Source organism: Daldinia childiae, assembly GCF_008694065.1.
Source record: "Daldinia childiae strain JS-1345 chromosome Unknown Scaffold2, whole genome shotgun sequence".
Classification (NCBI taxonomy): Eukaryota; Fungi; Ascomycota; class Sordariomycetes; order Xylariales; family Hypoxylaceae; genus Daldinia; species Daldinia childiae.
The window spans coordinates 1,156,725-1,183,497 of record NW_022984643.1 but is presented as its reverse complement, the minus strand read 5'-3'; the positions used below and the strand labels follow the sequence as shown (position 1 = coordinate 1,183,497).

The 26,773-nt window shown below is 46.9% G+C and overlaps 6 protein-coding genes across 6 annotated transcripts; 3 read left to right on the top strand and 3 right to left on the bottom strand.

The window, feature by feature from the left end:
* Positions 1–37: 37 nt before the first annotated feature.
* Positions 38–1,064, bottom strand: GL218_01234 (5',5'''-P-1,P-4-tetraphosphate phosphorylase 2; the record flags this gene model as incomplete). Its single annotated transcript, XM_033577693.1, has 2 exons — positions 38–853; positions 927–1,064. The coding sequence occupies 2 exons, from the start codon at positions 1,062–1,064 to the stop codon at positions 38–40; spliced, it is 954 nt and encodes a 317-aa protein (XP_033439338.1).
* Positions 1,065–1,748: 684 nt separating this feature from the next.
* On the top strand, positions 1,749–2,831 carry GL218_01233 (Pyrimidine monooxygenase RutA; the record flags this gene model as incomplete). The annotated part of the gene is made up of 1 exon (XM_033577692.1): positions 1,749–2,831. The coding sequence occupies one exon, from the start codon at positions 1,749–1,751 to the stop codon at positions 2,829–2,831; it is 1,083 nt and encodes a 360-aa protein (XP_033439337.1).
* A 3,889-nt stretch (positions 2,832–6,720) lies between these two features.
* GL218_01232 (Glucan 1,3-beta-glucosidase) lies at positions 6,721–9,483 on the top strand (the record flags this gene model as incomplete). The annotated part of the gene is made up of 1 exon (XM_033577691.1): positions 6,721–9,483. The coding sequence occupies one exon, from the start codon at positions 6,721–6,723 to the stop codon at positions 9,481–9,483; it is 2,763 nt and encodes a 920-aa protein (XP_033439336.1).
* An 884-nt stretch (positions 9,484–10,367) lies between these two features.
* GL218_01231 (FIT family protein scs3) lies at positions 10,368–11,448 on the top strand (the record flags this gene model as incomplete). The annotated part of the gene is made up of 2 exons (XM_033577690.1): positions 10,368–11,240; positions 11,347–11,448. 2 exons carry the CDS (start codon positions 10,368–10,370, stop codon positions 11,446–11,448), a joined length of 975 nt encoding a protein of 324 aa, XP_033439335.1.
* Positions 11,449–11,841: 393 nt separating this feature from the next.
* Positions 11,842–21,238, bottom strand: GL218_01230 (Para-nitrobenzyl esterase; the record flags this gene model as incomplete). The annotated part of the gene is made up of 13 exons (XM_033577689.1): positions 11,842–14,556; positions 14,611–14,680; positions 14,730–15,077; positions 15,131–15,864; positions 16,863–16,957; positions 17,110–18,379; positions 18,442–18,673; positions 18,738–19,107; positions 19,167–19,304; positions 19,895–20,272; positions 20,360–20,406; positions 20,467–20,971; positions 21,034–21,238. 13 exons carry the CDS (start codon positions 21,236–21,238, stop codon positions 11,842–11,844), a joined length of 7,107 nt encoding a protein of 2,368 aa, XP_033439334.1.
* A 1,772-nt stretch (positions 21,239–23,010) lies between these two features.
* On the bottom strand, positions 23,011–26,283 carry GL218_01229 (DNA polymerase gamma, mitochondrial; the record flags this gene model as incomplete). The annotated part of the gene is made up of 1 exon (XM_033577688.1): positions 23,011–26,283. One exon carries the CDS (start codon positions 26,281–26,283, stop codon positions 23,011–23,013), a length of 3,273 nt encoding a protein of 1,090 aa, XP_033438335.1.
* Between the last annotated feature and the right edge of the window lie 490 nt (positions 26,284–26,773).

Below are 26,773 nucleotides of genomic sequence, written 5' to 3'. Positions count from 1 at the left end.
CCCTTTCCCTCTTCAGCTGGCTAGCCGTTGATATTTTCTAAGGGGGTAAACCAATTCCTTTAAGGACATTGAGCAACTGGCCGGGATCTTCTCTTATAACATCCCATTCGGCCTGGTTTTTAACAAGAGTAGTGCCAGCCAAAACCGTCCCATTGAGTGATACTACACCAACATCTTGACCCGACTTATCTTTGATTACCGCACCTTCTGCCGTCCTCGGACAGAGGGCCATGGAATTACTTGTCATTGCGAAATTATAGCTTATTACAGCCTCACCTTCGCCATCAGCGACCTCCTTGTCTGGGAATGTGGCCTTGACGGCACTTCTATACAGTTCCAAATACGCACTGTGTCTCTCTTCGGCAGTCATGTCCGGACGGATGCTTGCAGTAAAGATATTAAACGGTAGTACCTTTTCAAATCCAGCAGTTTTCTCTGCTAGTACGCTCCACTCGCTACCCCGATCTACGTTCTCCAGCCCGTCTTTCATCCGCTCGACAGGGAGAAGCTGTAGATGGCGATGCGGCTGGCTAGCGCCGGAGTGAGGACCCGAATTGAAGAATGCGAATAACTCTTGTTCGTGCGTGCGGTAGGCTTGGATGCAAGCGTATGTAGCTGCTATATCTGCACTCTCTAGGACATGCGTCTGCGGCTTGAAATCCCTAGTGATCAGGATGAAGTGTTCCGGTACGACTGCGAATTTATTCAGCACAAGTCGATGGGACGGTGGCAGGTCGGCAATGAGCATAGCGGGGGAGGGGTTTTCGAAGGGATTGAATGGCTTGCCGTGAGGCTCTTTGGGCTTTGGGGCTTTGGGTTTCAATGCCAAAGCTGGCGAAAAGCGAAGTTGGAACTGAGGTGGATGATAAGCTATTGCCGTATTATGCGCGAAGATATAAATGTAGGTAAGGTACGGATATGCTCACGGGAATGGAATTAGGTGTCAAGATAGCGACTTGAGTCGGATAGTAGGTCAAGTCGCCATTGACGCGAGCCGCGTCGAAGGCTGCTTTCACAAGTCCTGGGAGATTCTGTGGCGCAACTAGGCGAGTCATTTCCGCCATTGCAGCGACTGGACAGCGCAATCTGATAGAATGAATATGAGGCGGTCTCAAGATTTGAGTCTTAAGTTGTTAGTTACATCATCGCATTAAAAACATTAGCACATTATTATTTGCCAGCTGTATGCCAGCTGATATGGATCGGCGTGCGTTCTAGAAGCCTTTAATAATGCCATTTACCTATTATTCATCTCTCTCTTCCCTTAATATATTACTATATAGGAACATTGAGTACTAGGTAGCCTCTCTTGGTCAAATAACTCTGATGATTTTGATGGCCATAATAGTCTGGTTAAGCACCTTATCCGCGTACTCTTCTAACCTAATGATACGGTGTATATATACCTTTATATAAATCATAGACCTGTATCTTTTACGTACTTATCTACCGTACAAATCGAGCAAGTGATCATCGACGGTTGTCCATATCTTGTTTGCCTAGGGTGTATTCATGCGTGTAACGGTTTACCAAGTGCTTATCTCTAATACTACAGTCAACAGCGGGGTCGAAAGGGGAGTAAGCCGAAGGCCGTGAGGGCATATAGCTTAAATATCTGGACTTCCTATGTATCCACTAGCTAAGTCTCCAAGAAATAAACGTCTTAGATAATATCTGTCGAAGGGCACACCTTAGATTTGCCTTCGTTTGAATATAGCTCCTTACGATTAAAAGATATTTAAGCAAGAATGACGACTGTAGACATTGGCGTCTTTATCCCCATTGGCAACAATGGCTGGTTGATATCGACGACCTCGCCTCAGTACATGCCTACCTTTGAGCTGAACAAGCAGGTTGTCCAGAAAGCCGAGGCCTATGGCTTTGACTTTGCGCTTTCCATGATCAAGCTACGTGGGTTCGGAGGTAAAAGCGAGTTTTGGGATCATAATCTAGAAAGCTTCACCCTCATGTCCGCCCTAGCTGCCGTCACATCAAAGATCAAATTATTTGCGTCAGTAGCCGTACTTACCCTGCCTCCAGCCATAACAGCTCGAATGGCTACGACGATTGACTCTGTAGCGCCTGGGAGATTTGGAATCAATATGGTTACTGGTTGGCAATCCGCCGAGTATACTCAAATGGGTCTTTGGCCCGGCGACGAGTACTTCGGGTATAGATACGACTATGCTACAGAGTACGTCCAAATTATGAAAGAGCTCTGGAAAGAAGGCGTATCAAACTTCAAGGGGAAATATTTCCAAATGGACGACTGCAAGCTGTCACCTCGACCAAAGGATCTTGGTGTGGATATTGTCGCCGCCGGTCAATCAGGCAGGGGAATCGAGTTCGCTTCGAAGTACGCGGATTACAACTTCGTGATAGGCGCCGGAATCAACACCCCAACGGCATACGGCCAGGCGACATCTCGTCTCGTCGAAGCAGCTGCTAAGACGGGCCGTGACGTCAGCTCATATGTTCTCTTCATGGTTATTACCGACGAAACCGACGAGGCGGCCCAGGCCAAGTGGAAATTGTATAACGACGGTGCTGACGCAGATGCGCTGGCATGGATGAGGTCGCAGTCGTCGAAAGATGTCAACGCAGACGCTCACTCCACGGCTAGGAGCTTGAGGCTCCCGGAAGGCGCTGTGAATATCAATATGGGCACCTTGGTAGGCTCTTATGAGAACATTGCGAGCATGTTAGATGAAGTCGCATCTGTCCCGGGAACGAAGGGGATTATGCTTACATTCGACGACTTTTTGCTAGGTATAGAGACGTTCGGTCAGAAGATACAGCCGCTAATGAAGAGCCGACAGGGTAGGGCGTAAGTATGGTATTATGATGCTAAGGTATGAAGTATCTAAGGGGTTAATAGCTCTGTATGTTACTATGTCGTTTTTAATATTCTCCTTTTTTCATAGTTTGTACTCTGAAGACAAAGGTGTACCACATATGGTGGGAAAGGGATGGCTTATTGACCTGTAACTATGTGGCGTTGAACAGTTACCGCTCATTCATCTGATATCTGAGGCTAAGAAGCAGTATATTAATGACTATAAATATAGCATTCATATATAACACTCTGCCTTAAACTTCTCTGCTTTACTCGCAACATACTTTATAGTAACTATAGGAATATTGGAATTTATATATGGAACTGTATCATATATTAAAAGTTGATTACCTAGATGACCACTCACTTTTCATGTAATGTATATATCGTTCACTTTGTTCGAAACAAAGAGTAGCAAACTAAAAAGCTTGTGAATTTATAACTAACTAGTCGCTATTTCAATGTGTCGGTATAGTTATATGAAACTGTGGCTTATATCAAGTCAACTTGAGCCCCTAAAGTAGAAATATAATGAATTTTCCGAATAACGTAGTACCTACCTAAGGTACCTACTTTAAGGTAAGCGCTCAGGCGCTGAAGAAAAGAGCTTAATCTGTCTAACCGCTCTGGCTCCGATGGAGCTCTAAAATAGCAGCAGGTGGGGGCCCGAACTTCATAGGTAAAGGCGACCCCGCGATCCGAACTTCCCAGGGGCGATGAAACACAGACCCCTAATTCTTTTTGTAACCCTGGCTCAGGGGCTTGCTAAAAAGATCCATTATCGACATGTTTCGAAACATTCTGGCCTATGGTTGGTCATGAATGGCTGAATGATGAATTTAGGCTGACAGGTAAGTAATGCCGCATGTGGACAAGTGGAGAAGAAAAAGCGAAAGGCGGATATGCTGAACCGATTGATCGAATGAGGTCTGTAATTTTGATTGTGCAATGGCGTTGTTTCACGCCGCACTGGTACGATGATATTGATTCGTTAGGTATGCTGCTCAGATCAGAAAGTTTCTTTGTCGTCCCCTTCCCCTAACTCCCCTAACTCGAACAAACATTGAGGACTGGGATGATATCCTATCTCATCAGGGATGCCGACGATAGACTAGTTATGCGTATAAATCTATTATGTATGTATATACATATCTTATTGCAAGATACATATAGGCTTAGACGGTGTATAACGTAGTATAGAGATTGCTCAACGATGAATTTATAAAAGCGATGTTGAACATGTGTAGCAGCTCAGCGTGTCAAGCATATTACATACAGAGTTATGTGACCCTAATCTTAACACATCCACGGCATACGTAAGCACTATGCTTAGAATGAGTGGTTCGATCCTTGCCGTACATGCACATACACACTAGTTAACAAACGTACAAACATGGAATCAAGTAAGAATTTTATACATAGTTATGAGATATATCCCTGGTAGATCTAGTAACAGCTGTTATCGTGTCGTTCCACCAAGATTTAGACTCGAGGAACGATCTCATCCAACGGTCCTGTGTATGTATGTTTTCGAGGACCGCCGTTGTGTACGCTGACATGGATAAGACGTAGTGTAAGTACAGGGACAAGGGAGGAAGAACATTGAAGTTAGAACATTATGGACCAGTCGATCTTCCCGTTTGCCGGAGGTTTGCAGTTTTTAGAGCTTTTAAGGTCCTATCGATAGCAATAGCCGCCGTGGTTCGCGTCTGAAACGGCCAAGGGCTTTGTACTCCATCTGCCACGGTACCTAACCTATTTACGCTAACCGAATCGCTTGCTTTTATTATTTTATGTTTTCATTCGATAAAAGAATCTGATAGAAATACAAACAAGAAATCTGTGGCCCTTATGACTGGAAAATACATGGATATAGGGAAATCCCATATTGTTATAAAAGGTACGTACCGGTCTACCTAACCGAAGAACTGGATATCTTAATTGAGTTATGATAGGCTACAAAGCAATCCTAGGGCGGATCGCCAAGGGGATTGATATGCAGGAACAGCCGTAACCTACTACCTATGACGTGATGCGGACATTATGATAATCTGATTTGTAGATGTCTGACGTTGAAGATTAGCTGCTGTAACATTCTACATATCGATTTACCTACTATAGATGATACTTAAAATATGTAATATCTAGATCTAACGTGTCGGAGGTCAATAGCATTGGGGTCTTCTGTATCTAGCCTCCTATTAGATTTACTAGTTATCCCTTTCCCCGAGCTTGTGTTTCCTTCACCACAACGTAAGCGATTCCAGTTGTTTTTAAATTCCAACATAAATTCGTTTGGGGCACTGATCTATATTATCCAATCGCGGCGTCATACTGGACAAGGTTCACCAACAGTTTCTATGGTTGCTGAGGCCCTGTCAAGATCCCAAAGTCTAGTCTAGGTCTCTACTGTCTAATTTGAGGACCTATGCTTGGAAGTGTTCCTTGGCTTGGCATAGAATGGGTCAACAACGTCTGATGTGGGCACTGGTAAGCGACATGATTGCTATGACAAGGGTCTATCTTCCCTATGATGATCTTGATTGAAGCACTGTAGGATACCTGGATGAGAATAACTGAAAGCCATTATAGGAACCCACAGAAATAGGTACTAGCCTAGGTACCTAGTTTAGGTACATAAAAAAGTCCCTAAAAACAAAGGTAGAAAAAGAAAATGCGAGATGCAGAAGCTGCTAGCCAGTGCTTGCTAAATCGGGAATGTAAATTGGATTTCATTGGACCACAAGGTCACACCAGTTGTATCATGACCATGCGGCAATTGGATCGAATATCACAGCTCAAAGAGAATTATGCGCATAGAGGTAACTACATCCCGGGGTCCTCGACATGGGGGGTCTTGGATTGATTGAGGCTAGGAGGTTTAAGAGGCAAGCAAGCAGGCAGGTACGTTGTAGGTAGGTACATACCTCATGACAACACAGATGGCAACTCCATTGGTAGTCACCTAGTCACCTAGTCACCTAGGTAAGGTAGGTACGTATAAATGCATGCGTGCGTCAAATATTTGCCCTTTTTGGTTGCTCAGTACCTGTGCCTTGTCTGTCAGTGACTTTTGTAATCCCCTCTCAACAACCCTTCATTTCCTATCACCCTTTTTTCTTCTCAGTCATCTCAGTCATATTCTATTCTTCATTTCTCGATTCTTTTTTTCGGCACTCCTTTCTTCTTTTTCCTAGGATCCTTTTCGCCAAAGTCACTCATTCAGTCCTTCATTCTTAAATAAGTCCAAGACCCTAAGTATCCCGACCTTGGATAGGTCAAAGGCAGGTCATTGATCCCATTGACCAGACAGAGGGAGCTCATCAACAAACACCAACAAGAACTATCATTACTGGTAAGTCTTTGATTTAGTATCATCTTTGTACCCTTTTGTTCGGTACACAAACACATTGCTTTTAATTCACTTCTTCGTTATCCTGCACAAAGAGTACCCTATCACGTCCTCTTGTTTGTCCAACCCCAGCCCATTCATGAACAATCGCTATTGTTCACCAACCCTCGATTTACGAGAACACAGTCATTAGCTACTTGCCATCCGAGGAATCAAGTCGGGAGTCAAAGGTTAGGTTTGCAGATACAAGGCTGCCTACTTAACCTGTCGTTCTTTTACTCCCTACTTTCCTATCACTTTTTTGACCTTCAAATTTTATCCTATTACGTACATATCCATAACCATCATCTTGATTTTCCTTCGTGTAAATTCATAACTTCATTACTTTTATTTATTTCTATTTATTCTATCGCGCAAGCAACCTTCCCAGAGGAGCAATCACTAATCTTGGATAGAACTGTCGATATTGGCCTTTAAGCAGCGTGGAAAGAGTCTATAATTCCATATAGGTATCGCTGGTACTACCATCAACATGGGACTTTCAAAGTTCCTTACGGTTTCTTTCTTGGCTGCTCGCCTATTTTCTGGTGTTGCGGTGGCTGGCCCGTCGGCAACAACCGAACTACAGGTAGGCAATGCCGCCTCCAACTACTGGGTTGCCGACATCAAACGTCAAGGCGTGGCAGCATTCGGGCAACCCGACTACAAGGTTTTCCGCAACGTCAAGGATTATGGTGCTAAGGGAGATGGCACAACTGATGACACCGATGCCATCAACAAGGCTGTCCAGGATGGACAGAATCGATGCATCATGCACTGTGATTCCCGAACCACTGCTCCGGCCCTTCTGTACTTCCCCCCTGGTGTCTACTCAGTGAGCAAACCAATCATTCAGTCTTATTACACCCAGTTCGTCGGCGATGCGCTCGATATCCCAACACTTAAGGCAACTGCGAACTTTGACGGCATGGCTGTTATCGACGCCAACCCTTACGATTACAACGTCGACCCGGCCGCAAATTGGTACATCAACCAGAACAACTTCTTCCGCCAAGTCCGCAACTTCATCATCGACATCAAGGATATGCCGCTCAACAAGGGTGCTGGTATTCATTGGCAAGTTGCCCAGGCCACTAGTTTGCAGAATATCGTCTTTGAGATGAACCCTGATACCAGTGAACAGAACGCGCAGAAGGGACTGTATATTGAGAACGGATCTGGTGGCTTCATGGCCGATCTTACATTCAACGGCGGAGGCATTGGAGCTGACATCGGCAGTCAACAGTACACCTCTCGAAACATGACGTTCAACAACTGCAACACAGCCATCCACATGATCTGGAATTGGCTTTGGTTAATGCAAGACGTGACGATCAACGGTGGAAAGCTTGGTATTGATATGACTAGCGACAGTCTTGACTCCATCAAAGTTGGATCACTGCTCCTTGTTGATAGCAAGATCTCGAACGTCGAAGTCGGTATCAGTACCCTCTACAAAACTGATCTTCCGGATACCAATAACACCCTCATCCTAGACAACGTAGACATGACCGAGTCTGTCCCTACTGCTATCAAGTACGCAAAAGATAACACTACCGTGCTTGAAGGAAACCAGAAGATTGTTGGATTTGCCCAGGGTCGCCAGTACACCGGTGCGACTGGAAAAGCTGTTCAGACCAACAAACAAAATGTTCGCAAGCCTGAGGCTCTTCTAAATAAGGATGGAAAAATCTTCACGCGTGTTAAACCTCAGTATGAGACTGTCTCGTCTAGCAAATTCGTTAGTGTAAAGTCAGCTGGGGCCAAGGGTGATGGCACAGCCGATGACACTGCTGTAATTCAAAAGGTTTTCGATGGTGCTAAGGAAGGAGATATCATCTATTTCGACCACGGCGCATACCTAATTTCAGACACGGTCAAGATCCCCAAGAACATCAAGATTACCGGAGAGATGTGGCCCCTTCTGATGGCTACAGGTACCAAATTCGCCGACCAGAGCAAGCCGGTACCCGTCTTCCAGGTTGGCGAGGCTGGTGACATTGGTGATGTTGAGATGTCCGACCTCATCATAGAAACAAAGGGATCTCTTCCTGGTGCTATTCTCATGCAGTGGAACCTGGCTGGTTCCGAAAACGGCGCTGCCGGCATGTGGGATGTGCATTTCCGTGTTGGTGGGACTGCTGGGACTGAGTTGCAGTCCGATAAGTGTACCAAGAACGAGAATGTCACGACGACTGCCAACCCTGAATGTATGGGCGCTTTTATGATGCTCCATGTTACACAAACAGCCTCGGCCTACATCGAAAACTGCTGGTTTTGGGTTGCCGACCACGAGCTTGATCTGGAGGACCACAACCAGATCAATATCTTCAATGGTCGTGGTGTGCTCATCGAGTCACAAAAGCCTGTATGGCTTTGGGGTACCGCTTCGGAACACAGCATCCTATACAACTATCAGGTCTCCAACGCTCAGAACGTTTTCATTGGAGTGGCTCAATCCGAAACGGCCTACTTTCAGGGTAACCCCCAGGCTCCGGACGGCGCCACAGTTCTCGAAGGCTTCTTCGATCCGGACTTTTCGAAGTCCTGTGACGGCTCCTCGAAAAAATGTGCTCGTACTTGGGGTCTTCGCGTCACAAACTCGTCGTCGGTATATATCTATGGTGCTGGTCTGTACAGCTTCTTCGACAACTATGACCAAAAATGTGTAGACAAACAAAACTGCCAGGATAACATGATTAGTATCGAGGACTCTACTGGAGTCCATCTCCTTGGTATCAGCACCAAGGCCTCGGTAAACATGATTACCGTCGACGGTAAATCAGTTGCTCTTGACAAGGACAATAGAAACAACTTCTGTGCCGCTGTCGCCAAGTTCGAAGTCAATGCCGTAGGAAGCCAGCCGGAACCGAGCGATTCCGGCGAGAGCTCAACCACGGCTCCCGCCGAAACTTCGACATCAGCCGCAGGAACAGTCCCATCCGGCACCGAAACACTTTTCCCAACGTCAGGCTCTGGTTCCGGCCCGAGCACTGGCTCCGTTCCTTCAGGTAGCAGTTCATCTGCTATCGCCACCGAGACCCAGGTTACGGCTACTCCAGTATCCACACCTGCAGGTAGCTACGTTCAGCCTGGTGTGGATGCAAGTACCGAGACAACAGCAGTGGAATCCACGACTGCTCTACCAATCCCGTCGGAGACCCCAAGTGGCGGTGCTGGTGGCGATGACTCTGCTGTCACGATTACTGTCACTCAAACAGTGACAGCGCCGGGAGTATGCTCCCAGGCACCGTGAAGTGCGGTTACTAGGAGTATTACTACTCGGAGCTATTCAACGAGCACCGCCACCAGGACGACAACCGTAACTTCAAGTGGTTGCGCGTCCAAGACGGCGCATGTGAAAAATTCTTGAGATGAGCAGGGATGTCTATTCGCGTAATTTCTTTGACGAAGACCTACATTCAACGTCCCTAGTTCTATATGTTCGCTTCTCTTGTGGCCCTAGTGGCATTTAAATAGTTACATTTTTTACTTGATTCGGAGGCAGGAAAGGATATCAAGGTAGCCAGTCCATGAGGCTGGCCGGAGTTCTGATGACTGATAGGATCCATTTCGAGATACCACTTAGCACTTGGTGCCCGGGAGATTATTAGTATCTCGGGGAGGGAAAGTGAAGGTCAATAGGACCCTGAGTTGCTAATCGCTCTGTATTCATGAATACCAAATATTGATTTTATTGTTCACGTACTTTTATAACAGTCTCGCAAGTGATGTAGAGCCCCTTAAACAAATGGCGGTACCTAATTGTGGAGCTTAGGACGCTAGTAAGAATTTGGAATTATGCCTAGGTACCTAAGGTACTTGGGTACTTCTTAATCGACATACCTGTTAGAATAATACCTGTAAACGTCATCGGATGTAACTTTCTTTCACTCTTCAAGGAAATATAGAATTTCCTCGAATTACCTACGTATCGCATAAAAGAACTCTTCAATTTGTGAAGTTCATTGTGTTTACTTTCATTGTACTCAGTAGCGCATGCCCTTCACCTACTTCCATTCATTTTCTCAATAGTTGACACGTACCAACAAAGCTTTGCTTTAGGCCAATGCTACCCTCCCAACTATCATGACCGATAACAACATCACCTCTTTGCTAAGATCACGACAACAAGCCAACATGGCCGCCGGTAGCAAAGCAACAGGGTTTTCATCGTTACCAGACGAGACCGCGGGTAGACCGACATATCCTCCCCCTTCTTCGAAGCGTAACTCGCCTTTCCTACCGACGCCTCTCGAAACCCTGGTGCTCCTCGTGTACCCGACGCTCCTCACGTTCGGCACCCTGTTCTCAATCATCAGCCCGCAGACCAGGGCCTCGCCGTACGACCCGACGGGCCACTCGCACGTGCCCAGCGCGGCACCGAGTTACTTCGCGCGCAAGGACAACGTGTTCAACACGCTTTTCGTCAAGCGCGGGTGGGCGTGGCTCAGCGTCGCGTTCGCGACTTTCGTGCTAACGCACCCGGCGCTCGGGGCGCAGAGAAGACGTATACACGCCGCGGGCAGGTGGGCGCTCGTCACGGCGTGGTGGGTGCTCGTCACGCAGTGGTGCTTCGGCCCGGCTATCATCGATCGCGGGTTCCGCTTCACGGGCGGCAGGTGCGAGATCGCGCGGGAGGCGGTGGCCGAGGGCGCGGCTGATAAGGCGGACGTGTTCACGGCGGTGGCGTGTAAGGCCGCGGGGGGCCGGTGGAGCGGCGGCCACGATATTAGCGGCCATGTGTTCTTGCTCGTGCTGGGCAGCTTCTTCCTGCTGCAGGAGGTGGGCTGGGTGGTGTATCGCGCGGGGCGCGCGGGGGGCCGCGAGGAGAGGTGTGTTGTTATGTCGGACGGGGCGGTGAAGGGCGCGAGCGTCGAGGCGGAGAGCGCGGAGCCGGTTGTGGATGAGGGGGTGTTGGGGTTGGGGGGGAGGTTTGCGCTGGGGATTGTGGTGGCTTGTTTGTGGATGTTGCTTATGACTGCTATTTACTTCCATACGTGGTTTGAGAAGGTCAGTTTTGCCCTGGTTCTTTTTTGTTTTGCTTTGTCTTGTCTTGTTTTGTTTTGTTTTGCAGACGCTAGTTCTATGGGATGTGCTTGCTGACTCTTTACGATAGTTGACTGGATTGTTGGTTGCTGCCATGGGCATCTACCCTGTATACATACTCCCGCGGTGGATACCGGGGTTGAGGGCGCTCGTTGGGTTGCCTGGGATATAACTTTAACTTGCGGAGGAGGGATTAGGGAGTTTACAATGTGGCGTGGCGGTTCGCATAGCGTCGCAATGAATTACGTGTTGAAGATAATAGAGTATTGTATTTTGAAGATCGGAATAATTACCTTAGGTATACATGACGGCTTAATGCTATTTTGGGATTACATATAGACTAATATAGAATAAATTATCGTGGATTAAGTTAAAGATAATTGTTATGTTTTGATGATGATACTACACATAATCAACCAACAGAGGAATTTATTCGGTATGAACTTCATATGAAAGCTACGCCGCCGTCCCTCACTTGCGTGCGATCTTCTAAGTACCTCGTATATACGTATATTGGGGTTTTCTAGGAAGCTAGAAGGGTATGAGAAGATCATATAACTAACGCTTATACTTTTACAATTACTTTTCCACTCCCCGTCTCCTCTTCTCGCAGTAATATCTCTTCATCCCCTTCTTCATCCTGGTTATCCGATAACGAGGTCTCCTCTTCGCCTTCTTCTCGCCGTGGTAATAATAACAGTATCCCCTCTTCATCCTCATTTTGCGGCAACGGTGTCCCTTCCCGTGATACGTAATCCGGAGGTGCGTAATAGGGACAATAAGGGCTGTGAACCCAAGTTTCTTCAAGGTCGATTTTATTAGCCATTCTGGCGATGGCTATTAGTGAGTCCACTTTGGGGCCGTCTAACTTCCATACGTCCCAGATAGGTCTCGCTAGCTCTAAACTAATCGCCATGGATCGGTCGTATGTATACCAGGTTACGGAGTCGTCGAACTTGTGCCTTTCCTCAACGGTATTGTATAGTTTCGTAAAAGCATCTGCGGGTTCCTGGACATGACATAGAGCCCGTGCAACATCTACAGCCCCTTTTAAAGACACCAGCACCTTTGATCTTTTGTCTCCAACTATCTTTTCAAAGGAACTTCCCTCTTCTGATATAGTTAACCAAGGTGTTTCGACGTTGATATACTTGCTTATCTCCTTAAAGTTGATATGCGTAGTAATTTCTAGAACTGGTATGATCTTATGTACGATATGTCTAGCATCGCTAGCGGGACAGGAATATTCTGCAACAAGATGGTAGATGAGTTCTGCGGGCTTCCTTTCCGGTTCTTGGAGTTCAGGCTCATCTTCATCCTCTTCGTTGAAAGTGCTCTGCTTGGCGTTGATCTCGAAGAGTCTGGCATAGTCGGGGGGTTCGAATCCACCAACTGCTGCCTCTAGTTCATTAGTATTATTCCCAAGCGTCGGGTTTGTTGTCGTAGCCTGGGATTCGGTGAGGATGGTGTCTTCGAAGCCGGTATCTAGACGTCGGGCATACAAGGCTTCAATCGGTACAGTACTGTCATCATCTAGAATATCAGACGCGATGATACCCGCCATTGTCCCTAATTCCTTGGCTATTGTACCTGCTGTGCGACCTTTTGGATCTAGCAAATTAATATCTGCCCCGTGCTGCATGAGGCTTCGAATGATATTGTAGCGACATAAGGACGAAGCTAGATGTAGCGGCGCCACTCCAAACTTATCCACCTCGTTGACAGGGGCTCCGGCTTCGAGCAGTACAATTGTAACGTCTAATGAACCCCGAATGATAGCACAATGTAAAGGGGTGCCGTAGGAGTTATTCTTTAGGTTGAGTAACGGGTTATTTTCGAGAAGACACTGGACAATATCCAGATTACCGTGATAGCAAGCCCAGTGTAAGGGTGCCATTCCATATTTATTGGTGTAGTTAACGTCTGCTCCTTTAGAGAGGAGTAGGTTGGCATTAGCGGCTGAACCACAGTAATGAAGAGCAGTCATGCCAAAGTTATCCTCCATATTTAGTAAACCAACATTCTTATCCAAGAACCACGAGGCTACTAGTTTGGAGGGACCGGTCACTGCCAAATGAAGAGGTGTGCGCCCGAAGTTATCGTATAGGGGTTTGTTGAAGTCCATGTCTTTTGCGATGATCTCTATAATTCGCAATACCTCAGGAACGTCACGCCGAGATCCTAGCTGAGCTGCGAAGTGAATTGGGTAAGTGAAGTTGATCGAATTTCGAGGGTCACGAAAGGGTGAGGTAGCTATTCTTTTCTCAGCCATACAAAGGGCATAAATCACATCTACATCCTGGAAATCTATCGCCTGCATTAGAGCTGTCATTCCGTTCGGTGTCGTGCCGAGCAGATCATCAGACTCCTTTAGAATTGAAATTGTTGTTTCTAACGATTTATAACGATTATTACCATGCATTGCGGTACGTTCAAGGGAAGACGAGTAGCTCAGTGCACAGCTATACGGTACTTCGCTCTTATAACCGGCGGCTGACGCAATTTTAAGGAGGTCCGATAGAATTTCAGGGCAGTGGTATTGTACGGCTACGTGTATAGGCGTCCATTTTGAGCGATGGTCTGCTTCGGGGAATTGATCCGGAGCGAATGCTCTCGAGCAAGGATTTGCGCCAAGTGAGATCAACCGACGAACAGTCTCAATACTGCCGACTGATATTGCAAATACCAGCGGACTTCCGAATAATCGTAGCGGATATTGGTTATGGACGATATATACCGACTTGGTCGGCTGGTCTAGCGGTAACTCTTCTCCATCCCAGCTCAGGCGTTCTAGGATCTCTAATTGTTGGGGATTATTTTCGAGCGCAAATAGGAATCGTAGAATATCGCATTTACCATCAGTAGTCTCGTCGGATGCCACTATTACCTCTAGCCAGTAAAGGATAGTTTCGGTATCTCCTTTACAACACGCTTCGACTAATTGCGAATATGGAGTTGTAGCATTGTTCTGCTGAAGCAAATCTACTATCCGTTCAGCATAAGTCTTTTCGGTAAGGTAAGATTCAGGAGGGCCATGTGGTGCTAGAAGAGGTGCGAAGGTTGTCGCAACTGCATGTCCAAGTCTCTCGGCAGCCAAAGCTAATTGATGAGCTGCTTCGAGATTAGGAGAGTCTCCAAAGCCAAGATACTGGCATAATGCAAGTTGCCAGGCAGCATCACCGTTCTGACTATGCGAGCTGTTGTAGGTTCGACGTAATCCTTGATATATATGCACCTCATGTTCCCATAGGATCTCTCTACCATTCTCAGGACGGAACATCTGTAAAAAAAAATTAGTATACATTAACTTCGGTTAGCAGCATTGGCTTTTTACTTCATAGGACCATTCAGAACTGCCAAAATGAAGCGCCAAATCAGCTTGCAGCCCCTGAACACCAACAGAACTACCTAGTTGTTAGATATACTTGATACGGACCCCAGAGATTTACTTACTGCCACTTCGACAAAAACGGGAGTTTCGTAAGATTAGAAATGCGTTTCGTTGGATCTACTTGAAGGGTCATATTAAACGCTGAGCGGATGACGCTGCCTTGTAAGTTTAATTTTGAAAAAGGTATCGATGCCTTCGCTAGATCTAGGAATCGATGCGGAATCGTTATAATAGGTTCATTCCCATCCTCGACAGCTGGCAATTCGACCTTCGCGATGTAGTTCGTATATTCATCGCCGTCGAGGAATACTTCCCATGCTAGAATTCCAAATGCCCAAATGTCACACTTGATAAGCGCGGCTCGATCTATTGGACAACTCTTTTGATTATGAACTTCAGGAGCATTATATCTGAAGAGAAGTCAGTGGTAGATGAAACTCCTAGGAGAGAAAGGAGTACTAACATGAACGTGCCCCCATACTTCAGGTATCGTTCGGGATCTTCGTTCCCAGTGACAACTAAGGAATGGCCAAAGTCTGAAATCTTAGCTATGGATTTAGCTGGGCGGTCCCACGAGTGAAACACGAGTACGTTATCCAGCTTTATATCCCCGTGAATAATACCGCAGAGGTGGAGAGCGCTTGTCGCTGCTGCAACATCGCCTATCAGGATCTCCTTTTGTGCCAGTGATGTTTCGGACTTGGTATGTTGTAAGTATTGACGAAGCGTACCGTAAGGCGCATATTGAACAAGTAGATACGGCGCAACCCTGGATACGCTCACGTTCCAACCGTAACCAAGCACTGTGAGGATATTAGGATGGCCTCGGAGAGGCTTGTGTCGCATAATACGAAGCTCAAGGATGAGCGATCGAATACGGCGCCGAAATATGCTATCATCGGGTGACAGGTTAGTTCTTAAATGCTTTATCGCTTGAATCTGATTCCGCACGACACAGCGCTCAACGACGAAGGTTTCTCCTTCGCCAACGACATCCTGGCGTTCAATCTCCTCATATGGAATACGGCGTAGAGAAAGCGTTTTAACAGTGTCAAGGATGTCATCAAAGCCATTAACCTGACCAGCTTGGCTAGGATTTGAGAACGCTGCAGAGCTGAGGCTAGATACCGACGTCCTTGACAAGAAGGTATTCCAAGTCTGAGTCGAAGCTATGGCCAATGTCTCGTCCTTGTATGACTAAGTCAGTATGTTGACCATATTATATGAAGAAACAAACATTGTATGCGTTAATGGATGGGTTTGAATACATTTATCTGCCTCTGTTCTGATTCCATTGTCTCCGAATAGCGTCGATATGACATGCAAAAGGGTAGTTAGTAAGTGTTCAGAGGCAGCCCCCAAATTTCGAACCAGCTGACGGGACAGCGGGGGCATGGGGCATTTGCATGGTTCAATGTAGCCTTGCTAAGATATATTTATATGCTTAATGAACCAACAGCGTTCGTAAGCCGCCCCAGCCTGCTTCTGCTTTCACGTTAGTAACAAAAAATGGGATTGTCTCCTAGCTTACAGTATACTAATAACTCCCTTCGCTCGTGTAACGCTCTATCGCTATCACGTTCATTTATAGTTACCCCTATTTCGGTGTATGTATTAGAGGAAGCAGACATAGAAGACAGAATCTCTAGGTGCATAGCGCCCCTTGCCATGAAGCCCCCCTTTCTCAAGGGGGTTTATAAATCACTCTTATTCTTTAGTATGCACCGATTAGGGGTATAAAATGGGAAGTGTCAAACCTAACACGTAAAGAACCACGGAAAATTATGAGAATCTCTAAAGATAGGATATAATCCCAAATAGCTCAGTATTATAAATCAGGACGAGATGCGACGAAGTTCCCGTGCAATACGCCTATTAAAAGCTCTTTGTTATGTAGATGCCCTACGTTGGCGATGCAAATCGCTTCGCGCAACACGACATATTTCCCTGTGAGTGATAAACTGTCCCAAGGGGGGATGCATAGCAGAGGAACTTTTATTAACACGTTACACATACCTAAAATCAATCCAAGTAATTTTTAAAGTAATAATCTATTAGCTTACATGATACCGAGATTAGAAATTAGAAATTCAAAAAAAGAAAAAAAGAAAAGGGAAAAAAAAAAAGAATGGTCGTCGAAGGAATCGAACCTCAGGACCTAGCAATACTTCATAAGGATATTATAAGGATAGTACCTTAAGGATATAGAGAAAGTAGTTCTTAGGAGGGGCGTGGAAGTATACGCTAGGCCGTACCAACACGACCTTTTGGCATTTGTTAAAGACCTCTACTATTAATCAGACTTATAAGTCTTCATTCTAGATTCTAGGTTGGAGAATATCGGGCGCTTTGGCATAATATTCGTGTATTCCATGTGGTGACGCGTACGATAGAGCTATCTATCTACCTTAGGTACCTAACCTAACTGGTTCCAAGCCAAACCTATATACTCGCATTGCTCCGCCTCCGTAAACGGCCCCTGAACGCCGGGCCATTGCAAGATCCGTCTTGTCATTTGCCCTTCCGAGGTGGAGGGCTGCCACCTCCCCGAGCGTTCGATTTCCGCTAATGTGCTGCGGAAGCCCCTGGCCTTGAGAAACTCGACGTCGGGGTTGGGGTCGAACGATCTTGCGAACGAACTGAAAGAGTCTAGGACGAATTGCTCAAATGACAGGTCGAATTCGTCCCGCATGGGTAGGCCTTGTCGGGCTAGGTTGCCGAAGATGTAGTATAGCTCGCCTGAATGGCATTTGAGATACTCGCTGTGAGGATCGCCATGGGGGTGGGAGGCTGTCTTGGGCGGCTCGCAGGCGTCGAGCTTTGGCCAGTCGGAAAGCTGGTAGGTCCTGTTGAACTCGTAGAAATAGACGGGGTGGAACCGGTTATTCCGGAGACCGTTAAACACTGTAGCTTGGTCACCGCATCGGAAAATACTGTCTGTAACAAGACGGGTTGCCATGTTGAACAGAGCTAAAGTCTTGTTCTCTATATTAGGAATTGGGAAGAGGTCTGGTGGTGGCACGTCGTAGCCTTGTGATGTTAGATACTCTGTCTGGTTCGTCGTCGTAGGGTAACTGATAAATGGACCGCCGTCGTCGCGAGTGGTTCCCATCATGATACGAACCGGGAGCGTGGGCCCTTCGAGTTGAAGTTTGTCGGACGTGAGATATGTCCCGTCAACAACCGGGAACCTAGCATAAGTGCTTAGGCCCCCCGCAAGAGTATGAGGGGATATAGATCGCAGGCAGTCTACTTGAGACGTAACATTCGCACAACTAGTTTCTTCTAAGATGGTATTTCCTAGTGCCTTGACTTCCTCCTCGATCGTATAATATTTCGTATAACCCGTGCTGGGATCTTTACTAGCAAGATTGCTGACGGGTATAGCCCCTGCAAACTTGCCGATCGACTTCGGGGAGGCTATCAGGGCGTGGACACTCCCCGCGCCGGCGGACTGTCCAAATATGGTGATCCTATCAGGGTCACCACCGAAGTCCTTGATATTCCTCCTTACCCACTCAAGGGCGTTAATCTGGTCAGCAAGGCCGAAGTTACCATTAGTGACACCGTCATTCAAGGCTAGGAATCCGAGGGTAGTCAACCGATAGTTGACAGTAACCACGACGACATCGCCCCTTGACGCTAGATTGCCTCCGTCGAACGTAGGATCGCTTGCTGCCCCGTTTATGAACGCACCTCCGTGTATCCAAAACTGCCCGAATTGTTAATCAAGTCTTTAGACGGTCTTCTTTAAGCACTGAAGTCAACACTTACCATGACTGGCTTCAGACTTTTAGTAGTAGGCTTGGCCGGAATGTGAGTGGTCCAAATATTCAGAAACAAGCAATCTTCAGACCCGATGTTCCCTGCCTGAACGCACTGAGAGTCATACTCCAATGCAGAAACCTCGCTCCCATTGCCGATGTAAGGCTCAGAATATGTGAACCGCTTTGGTTGCGGTGCATATCGAACGCCTAAGAAGCGAAAACTCAAGCGGTCACGGTACCTAAGTAGACACGTATCAGTATAAAAGCCTTCAGGGGTAATTGGATAATGGTGACAATAATTACCCCGTAAGAGATTCATTGTTGGATTTCACAGTGACTTGCCATCTCTCGCCCGTATCCTGAGCCGTCACGTTGGAAAATGGTGCTGACTGGGAGCATAAAACCGGGAGCTTGGCCTCTGGTTCTGCATGAACTATGCGTCCATCTATGTCTATAGCTCGAGCCGACTGATTCCCAGACGCAACCCAGAATTGCGAAAGACCCAAATCCGAATCTGCATATTTGAGATAATTCAAGTTGGCTTGAATGCTTTTCGTTCCCGACTCAAGCGACCAGAGCTGTTCGCCCACCGCCTCGCATGTCTTGCTAGCGTCCTCTAACGACCGAGCTTCTAGTAGTAAAACCCCGGAGTTGGCTACAGGGCTACTCGCCCCTAGGGTTAAAGTTGGATGAGAGATATAACAAATAATTGGCCTGTAGGATATGATTTACCTTGTAGATCATTGTCGATCAGCAACGTGAGACTCGAGTCTAGGGTCTGCGGAGACGGAACCGCTACAGCTCCAACGGCAAAGACCGCAAATGGCAATCCCAACAGCATCATGAAAATAATTACGTCTCTAGGAGGAGCTACCTAGGTGAAAACCCAATGTTTATTCATTACGGCGCAAATTAGCAGTAAATATTGCAGTTTCCACCGGAATCCGGAGTCATCACGTACCGTCTCCTCGGCCCTTCGTATGTCTCTACCAACAGCGATTCATTGCGCAAGCATATTATCCCAGGTATAGGCCTAAAGAGAACTAGTTGAGGTAGGATGGGGAACGTGGATGTGGATATCGCGTGGGAATTATGCACCCCAACGTCCTAAACAAGCCTAGAGTCGACTGTTCAAGTCGCAGTCGTATTCTTAGGCTGAATCGAAAGTAGAAGTCGGTCCGGCAATCGCAGTATAGGTCACCGAGCCTCTTAACTTTTACAGAGATGTAACTAATATATAACGACAAGTAGTTTGTGTCATATTCTACTCGGTAATAAACGATGAATGAATAAAGAAAAGCAATGATCGAAGTGGATGCTAAATCAGTTTTTTCATTCGCTACTTGGGGTATAATATGCGCCAACCATAATCAAAACAAAGACGTGATGACACGAACAATTCAATACACATGTATCTCATACATCCTCCCTACTCCTATAAGACCTGTCCTCTCTTATACCATGGGGATGCCAGCCCGAAGCGTCCAACAGGCCATACTCGTCTTCGTAAGTAGAGGTCAGCGTCGACCCATTGTACGTTACCAAACGACTCGCCCGGCCAGCAGGGAGTCCGTGTCCGCCGATTGTAGCCTCGCTCGGCCTCCTAGTTTCTTCGGAGAATTGGCTGTGGGCAGGTTTCCGCACGAAGGACGGCCAAGTTTCTTCTTTGCTGCTGCAGGGCTTAGACCAGCCAGTCCAGCCCTTAACTTGCGCATATGCCAGTTTCCAAAGAGGCCCTAGTGTAGCAACGCAAGCGCAGATGAGGCCCGTGTTGATCTCGAGTATACTCAAGGTGAAGCTGACGCCGGCCCACCACGTTCTATCATCGGTTCCGACCACTACGAAAAGAAGAGAGTTAGCCAACGTTTGTTTACCAAAAGTGTCTCTAGCGATATGGCATGGAAATTTGAAATACAAGGACATACAGTCATACGTAGCAATACCCCATCGAGCGACAGCTACTGCCCAAGCACTGAAATTCCATACATCAGCACAATTCACAATGCGATAGATGGTATGTATAGGTACTCACGCAAACCCGCTACTCAGGACAAGACTCAGCCCGACCTTCTGCAGCTTCGACGCTACTTGTAACTTCCATATCATCGTAAGGGGCAAGATAGCGATAACCAAATCACTCGCCATATTGCAAGCGCCATAAAACGTAGCCGTCGCGATACTATTAATGCAATGCCCCGGCAAACCGGGCTCCCACTTCTTCCTGATGGGATGACAGCCAAAAAACTCGGTCGTGAGGTTGCAGAGCAGATATCCCATGCAGAAGAACAGGGTGCTGTAGCACGCCCACCTGAACCTGGCGTACACGCCGAACAGCTGGAGGTACAGCAGGATGAGCGCGCTCTTGAAGCCCATCAAGCCCAAGACGTAGAATTCGGACGTGATCCCGATCCAGAGATAATACCGCGCGTTGAGCTCCTTGTTGTACTGCCACACGTGCAAGCCCATGCCGTTATACGTCGCAATGGCCATCAATACGGCGTGCGCGATGCAGACGAGCATGCTCAGCGCCACGATATCTACAGTAAATCAGCACTACAACATTACCACCAACCACCTTCCCAGCAGAGAAACAACGTACAGTCGTCAATGGTATACTTCCTAGCCCTCAGCAAATAAGTCCGGGTATAAAACCTCAAAGCAACAAAGCCAAATGTGAAAAACGGCATGATGACCGCAGCACGCCATATATGCAACCCATTTTCAGCCGGCAGATGGTCGGGCGGGTTTCCATTGAAAGATCCCGTGGGCGACGCGCGCTCGAACAGCGACGAGAGGAAAGGCATATCGAGGCGAGCTTATACGGACATAAGAGAGACCCAAGGTAAGTTCTCAGCCCTACCCAACCCAGCCTGCTTCTACGATGCCAAGACGGTGGGTAGATGGCGCGGTGTGATAGATTCGATAAGTAAAGATGTGGAAAAGATGGATGGATGGGATGGATTCGAAATTATTTCCGGTAAAGTTCTCACCGGCAAGGACTCGCAGGCGTATACCTATTTTCTGACAACTCCAGACATCGGGAATCGGGATGCAGGCTTACTAACTTAACTCATCCTTTACCTTATGTAGAAGCCTAGACCCTAGGTGAAAAAGGAGGGTTGCTTGCTTATCATCTAGTTATAAATGCGACGTCTCCGGGGTTCGGTTCCCCCCCCTCTCCCCATGGCAAGGGGTACAGCAGCGTTGGACCATCGAACGGCAGGGCAAAAGGAATGTAAGCCCTTGAAGATGCTACACTGGCTACTGCGTGTGATGTCATTAGTGCTTACATTTTCTGCTAGGGCTGGAACGTCGACATAGCCTATCAGAGTGTCTTGAAGGGGTTCTGTACTTCATACATATTATAGCAAAAAGTGCCTAGGTAGTGTTAGGTTATAATATTGATCGCTGAAAGATATGGCGATCTTAGGTTGAACAAGTCCGCGTGGCGTGGCATCGAATTACCTAGACCAAAAACATTGGACAAAACATATGCGAATAATTATTTTTTGATATTAGGTTAGGTACCTATCTTAGGTAGTATAGGACAGCTAAAAATAGAGATCCGGCATGGCTGGGACGATTGGTGACACCGTTAATTAGTACCTACATACGCTGTAACATACCAAGGCAGTTGGGTAGCACTCAGGGGTACGAACGTACCTTTGTATAATGGTTACGGACCTTAATATTGAGGTAGGTAAATAAATGTTAGTAAGCTTATAACCATTATAAGCCAAAGACTTCCATTCTTTCCTTTTCCCCCGGAACAAATACTTTAAAGTTTAAATTTTAATTAGTTAACAGATATACTTACAAACTAATGACCAAATAAATAGATCATATAATTAATCGTATTCGTAGCCACTAATACAAACAGCACAAATTCCTCTCCCTGTTTGTATCACTCACACACTCAGGTCTCGGGGTGCCAGTAGTAGCAAAGGTGTGACAATTCAAAATTTACTCGTACGTAGTGGCCCCTGCGTCTGCCACCTCCGCATTTAGCTGCGCCTAGTAGCACGACATGTAGCGGGCTGAGCGGGCTGAGCGGGACGAAGCGGGATTGAAGCGGGTAACTATGCCTAATTTGCCGAATTAGGAGCCGTGCCTCTTTGACCTCTCTTTTAGTGAAAGATATCAGAATCTTGATAAGACTACATAGTAAACTTTTATCTATTCGATTACTTACCTACCTACCTGCTAAGGATGTAGACAACTACTCGTAGACTGTATAACACGCACCTACAACTCAGAACAGTAAATAGTAGAAGCCCAAGGAATAAGAAATATCAGCCCAATAAAATCACAAAAATATTCATCCAATACCATCTATTAGGTCGCAGTAACATTCGAATATCAACAATCCAATGCGGACGGTAGGTATATCTACTCTTGCTACGGTACAGTACTCCCTCCAATAACGCCCCTTTTAATACATTGCCGCCACCCTTTTGAGACTATGCTAGATCCGAGTCATAATCCCCTTTTTAATAATGTCGTAACTACCTACTATGTAAAGAAAAAAAAACCGTGTCCATCGGGAAATATATAATATGGCACACCACTTCAGACTCTAGGCCCTCCGGATAGGCAGCGATGCAGAAGGCATGGGCTCGAAAGTCCACTGCCCCCCGCTACCATAATCTTGCTTCGAGGTGAACTTTGCCCCGAACGGTTTGTACATGTGAGGGATAAGTTGCGGCTGCGAGCTATACGGGACTAGCTTCTTCTGCCTGGGCTTGTTCACTATTACACTGGCCGATCCAGCCCCGGAATTCTTCTTTTGGTCTTTGATGATCTGGCGAAGCTCCTGGTCGTCGTCTGTGATCTGTGCTTTTAGGAAACTGAGGTCTGTAGGATCTTGGGAAGCATTCAGCTCCTCCATCACAGGTACCCTATGCTCATACGAAATGTTCTCTGGCTTTGGAACAGGCTTTGCCGGGATAGTAGCGGGGTCGAGTTTCGCTTCATCTCCTTTCTCGAGTAGTTGCATAATATCGAGGCTTTCCCCAGGTGGAATAGGCGTCAAATGGCTTGGTGTCACGCAGTTCATGTCAACCTCTTTACGAAGTATGTGGTCAATATCGATCGCAGAGAAATAAGCGCATGCTTGTGGAAGGTCATTTATGCCAACCTGCTGGGCAAACATCGCTCGGGTCCAGAGGTTAGCGACTTGAAGAGCCATGGCTGCTCGATATTTGTCTTCATCCTTGACGAGATAGCGTATCTCGTCGTGTACACTAATGGCGAGGCGAGCCGCAATGTTAAAACGCCGAGTCAGATAGTCCATTGAAACGATTAGAAGATGCAGATAATCCACACCCGACGACTGGATTGCCCAGTTGATACGAGACGTGAGGTAGCCCCCCTTGCTAATATATCTACTCAACAGAGCTTCGGTGATTCCAGCTCCGAGAACCGGGGTACGTGGGCGATCTTGTTCTGCGAACTCTTCAAGCTTGTTGAAGACGAACGACTCCGTCCCGCCCCTCCAGAAAGGCCGCTTGGAGAGCGTTTTCCTTGTTGTCTTGGTACCCTTCGTCGTGGTATACAGTTTTCCAGCGATATCCAACGTTTCTTTCTCCGAGAGGCTAGGGTTAAACTGTCTGAGTAAGCTAGCAGCGAACTTAAGTCCTGCTCCGTATATCCGGCCGTAGTTGAAAACTTTGGCATTATTACGTGTGATCCCTAAGATAGAAGCGGTACGGGAGTGAAGATCAGTCCCTGCAGCTTTGGTGCCTTCCAGGGTCATGAAACCAATAGCGTTACCACCGTGGAGTTTAAAGGTGGCATCTCCTACGACGCTGGCGATCCAGAGTTCTTCCGAGTCGACATCAGCACCGACAAAGCAATAGCCTGGTGGTGCTTTGACCATTGCTTTCAGCTCAGAACCGACCCTATTCTTCTTTGCATTGCTTGCGGTCAACCATGTATTTTCGACTGCTCTTCGTGTAATAGTACCCATAGGGATAATTTGAGGGAGTATATATCCAAGGTCATAGTCATCCTTTTTAGCGCAGTCCTCTTCGTTATTTTCAACTTTATTCTTTTCGTAAACCACCATCTGAGACATGATTCTACTCCTAGCGCTAATCCAATAAGAACACGATGCGTTCATGTCGAGCGCCTCTTTCGCTAACGGATATTCCGACGATAAAGTACCATTTTCGAAGTATGGGAGATACCCCTTGGCTAACGGATTCACGCATCGCGTAGTTAGACCATCTTTATGAGGGAGCTTAAAATATATTCCAGTCCTGTCGTTCTTTAAAGCTTCTATAGGCTCGTCCGAGAAGTCACACTTAGCAAGCTGCGTTGAACCATATTTCGACATGTCTGAAAGTGGCACTTTAAATGTCCAGCCATATTTGTCGGACCAGACCAGAGGATAGCTATCCCACGCAAGTCGAAGCAGGAGCGGCGCAATTCGAGTCCTAACCGTAAGACTAATTTCCGCATCGATTTTCTTGAACAAGTCTTTATACCATTTAGGCATTCCAGGTTTCTTCTGGCGAGCAGCAGGTCTTGGGGGGTCTCCTTTTTTCTTTCCCTTGACCATCTTAATTTCTTGACCAGACCAGTCCAACTGCCTCAGCCATGGGTCGTTGCCCCATTTCTCTGCATCGTCTTTAATTTCTACTGCCTTCTCCGCAAGGGAGATCAGACGGTCCTGGACACTATCGGATAGCTTATGGTAGGTGGCTTCCGCGTTTTGAACATATGCATCCCAGGACTTGTTTACAGGGAGGATGACCGAGGAGAGATGTCGTAATGCAGCGAAACTAACCGGATGGGGGCAGACTTTGAGGAAGTTGGGGAATATGATCTTGTAGACTTTGTGGGTGACGACTACATCTGCCGCACAGTAATCCAGTAGCTCGTCCAGCTTCCCAACAACGCCTTCCCGGTCTAGCTCCCCAAATTGATCTCGAGCTGCTTTGTCGATTGCGATATTTAGATGGAACTTAGCAACATCGCGAAGGGAATTGATCGAGCTTCTCTCAACCCAGAGTTCTTCTTCGTCCTCATGGTTGTTGGCCAATAGGTTTATTAGCTCCATGTTATTTGTCTCTTTGGAGATTTTATCGCGTAGCTCCTTACTTTTTTGGTGCTTCATCCATGTTGGCCGTTGCCGTGAACACATGCCATTGACTGCAACATGTAATGACATAGTATCGAGAAACGAGTTTCTTGACTGTGTCAAATCGTATTCTTCAAGGATTCTTGCTCGGTCATACCCAATATTATGGCCGACGATGATGCGGTCCATATTTGGATCGCCTAATGGAATCAGATGCCGGTCTGACTCGGATTCACCAAGTAGCCAAGGTGATAACCAAGCATACCAATTTGTCGGGCTCATCGCGCACGCCATGACAGCAAATGAGCTCTCCTTCCACATGACCTCGACATCAAAGCAGAGCATATCAGAGTCTGGAAACTCGACCTTCTCTGGCGGCGTATCGTCGTCATAATATTTCGTCCAGCCGCTTTGCCTCACCCATTCTCTCGGTCGCGAGGGTGCATATTTTTCTGCAAACGCCTTCGCCATCCCAAGGAACGGATGGGCACAGTCCATACCAAGTTTGTAGAAGTGCTCGTCCAGAGTTGTGCCCTGAAGTTCAGGTACATCAAAGGCAATGGGCTTAGTATTGTCGGTATTCTTCCCATAAAGATCATGACGGCGTAAGTGATCTATGGATAGATCAATGAGCTCTTGTGGTGGTGGGTCGCTACCATTTTTGAAAATCTGTTCATAGATACGGGTACTGACTTGTTGTACACCTATTTCGTTGATTCGAGCACCAGAAGGATCTATAGGTTTGTTTAGAGATCTATTATACATGATTTTAAAAACGAAAAGATCTATAACTAACTGGCGAGATCTGGTATGTGTGTTTGTGTTTGTAAAAGAGGATCATGGGGAGCTTGGGAAGCTTTAGAAGCTTGGGCTGCGGCGGCGGCGGTTGCGGTGGTCTGCCGCCTCAAATGGAACGGCAATGGGGAAAGCCATGACCGACAAGGGTGATTATGCACCCTATTGGCAAACCGCACGAAGCTTGAAGTCGATGCGCTTCTTATGCGGCCCTTTGCAGGATGAAGCATCACTTCCGTCTATCGAAGATCATTTCGAATTGGTAGGTTCTTGTCTGAGTTTCAAGACTGCGTGCGAATCATGACGAAGATAATTCTGATACCTAGCGCTGAAGATTTGATAAGCCGCCACAATTTTTAGCGGCCAAAATTTAGTGACCTTGTGTGGACCCCAACACTTATCGTCTATACCAATTAAGGGAAGGCGTCTATTGGTGATAATGCACAAACGCCGTGCCCCT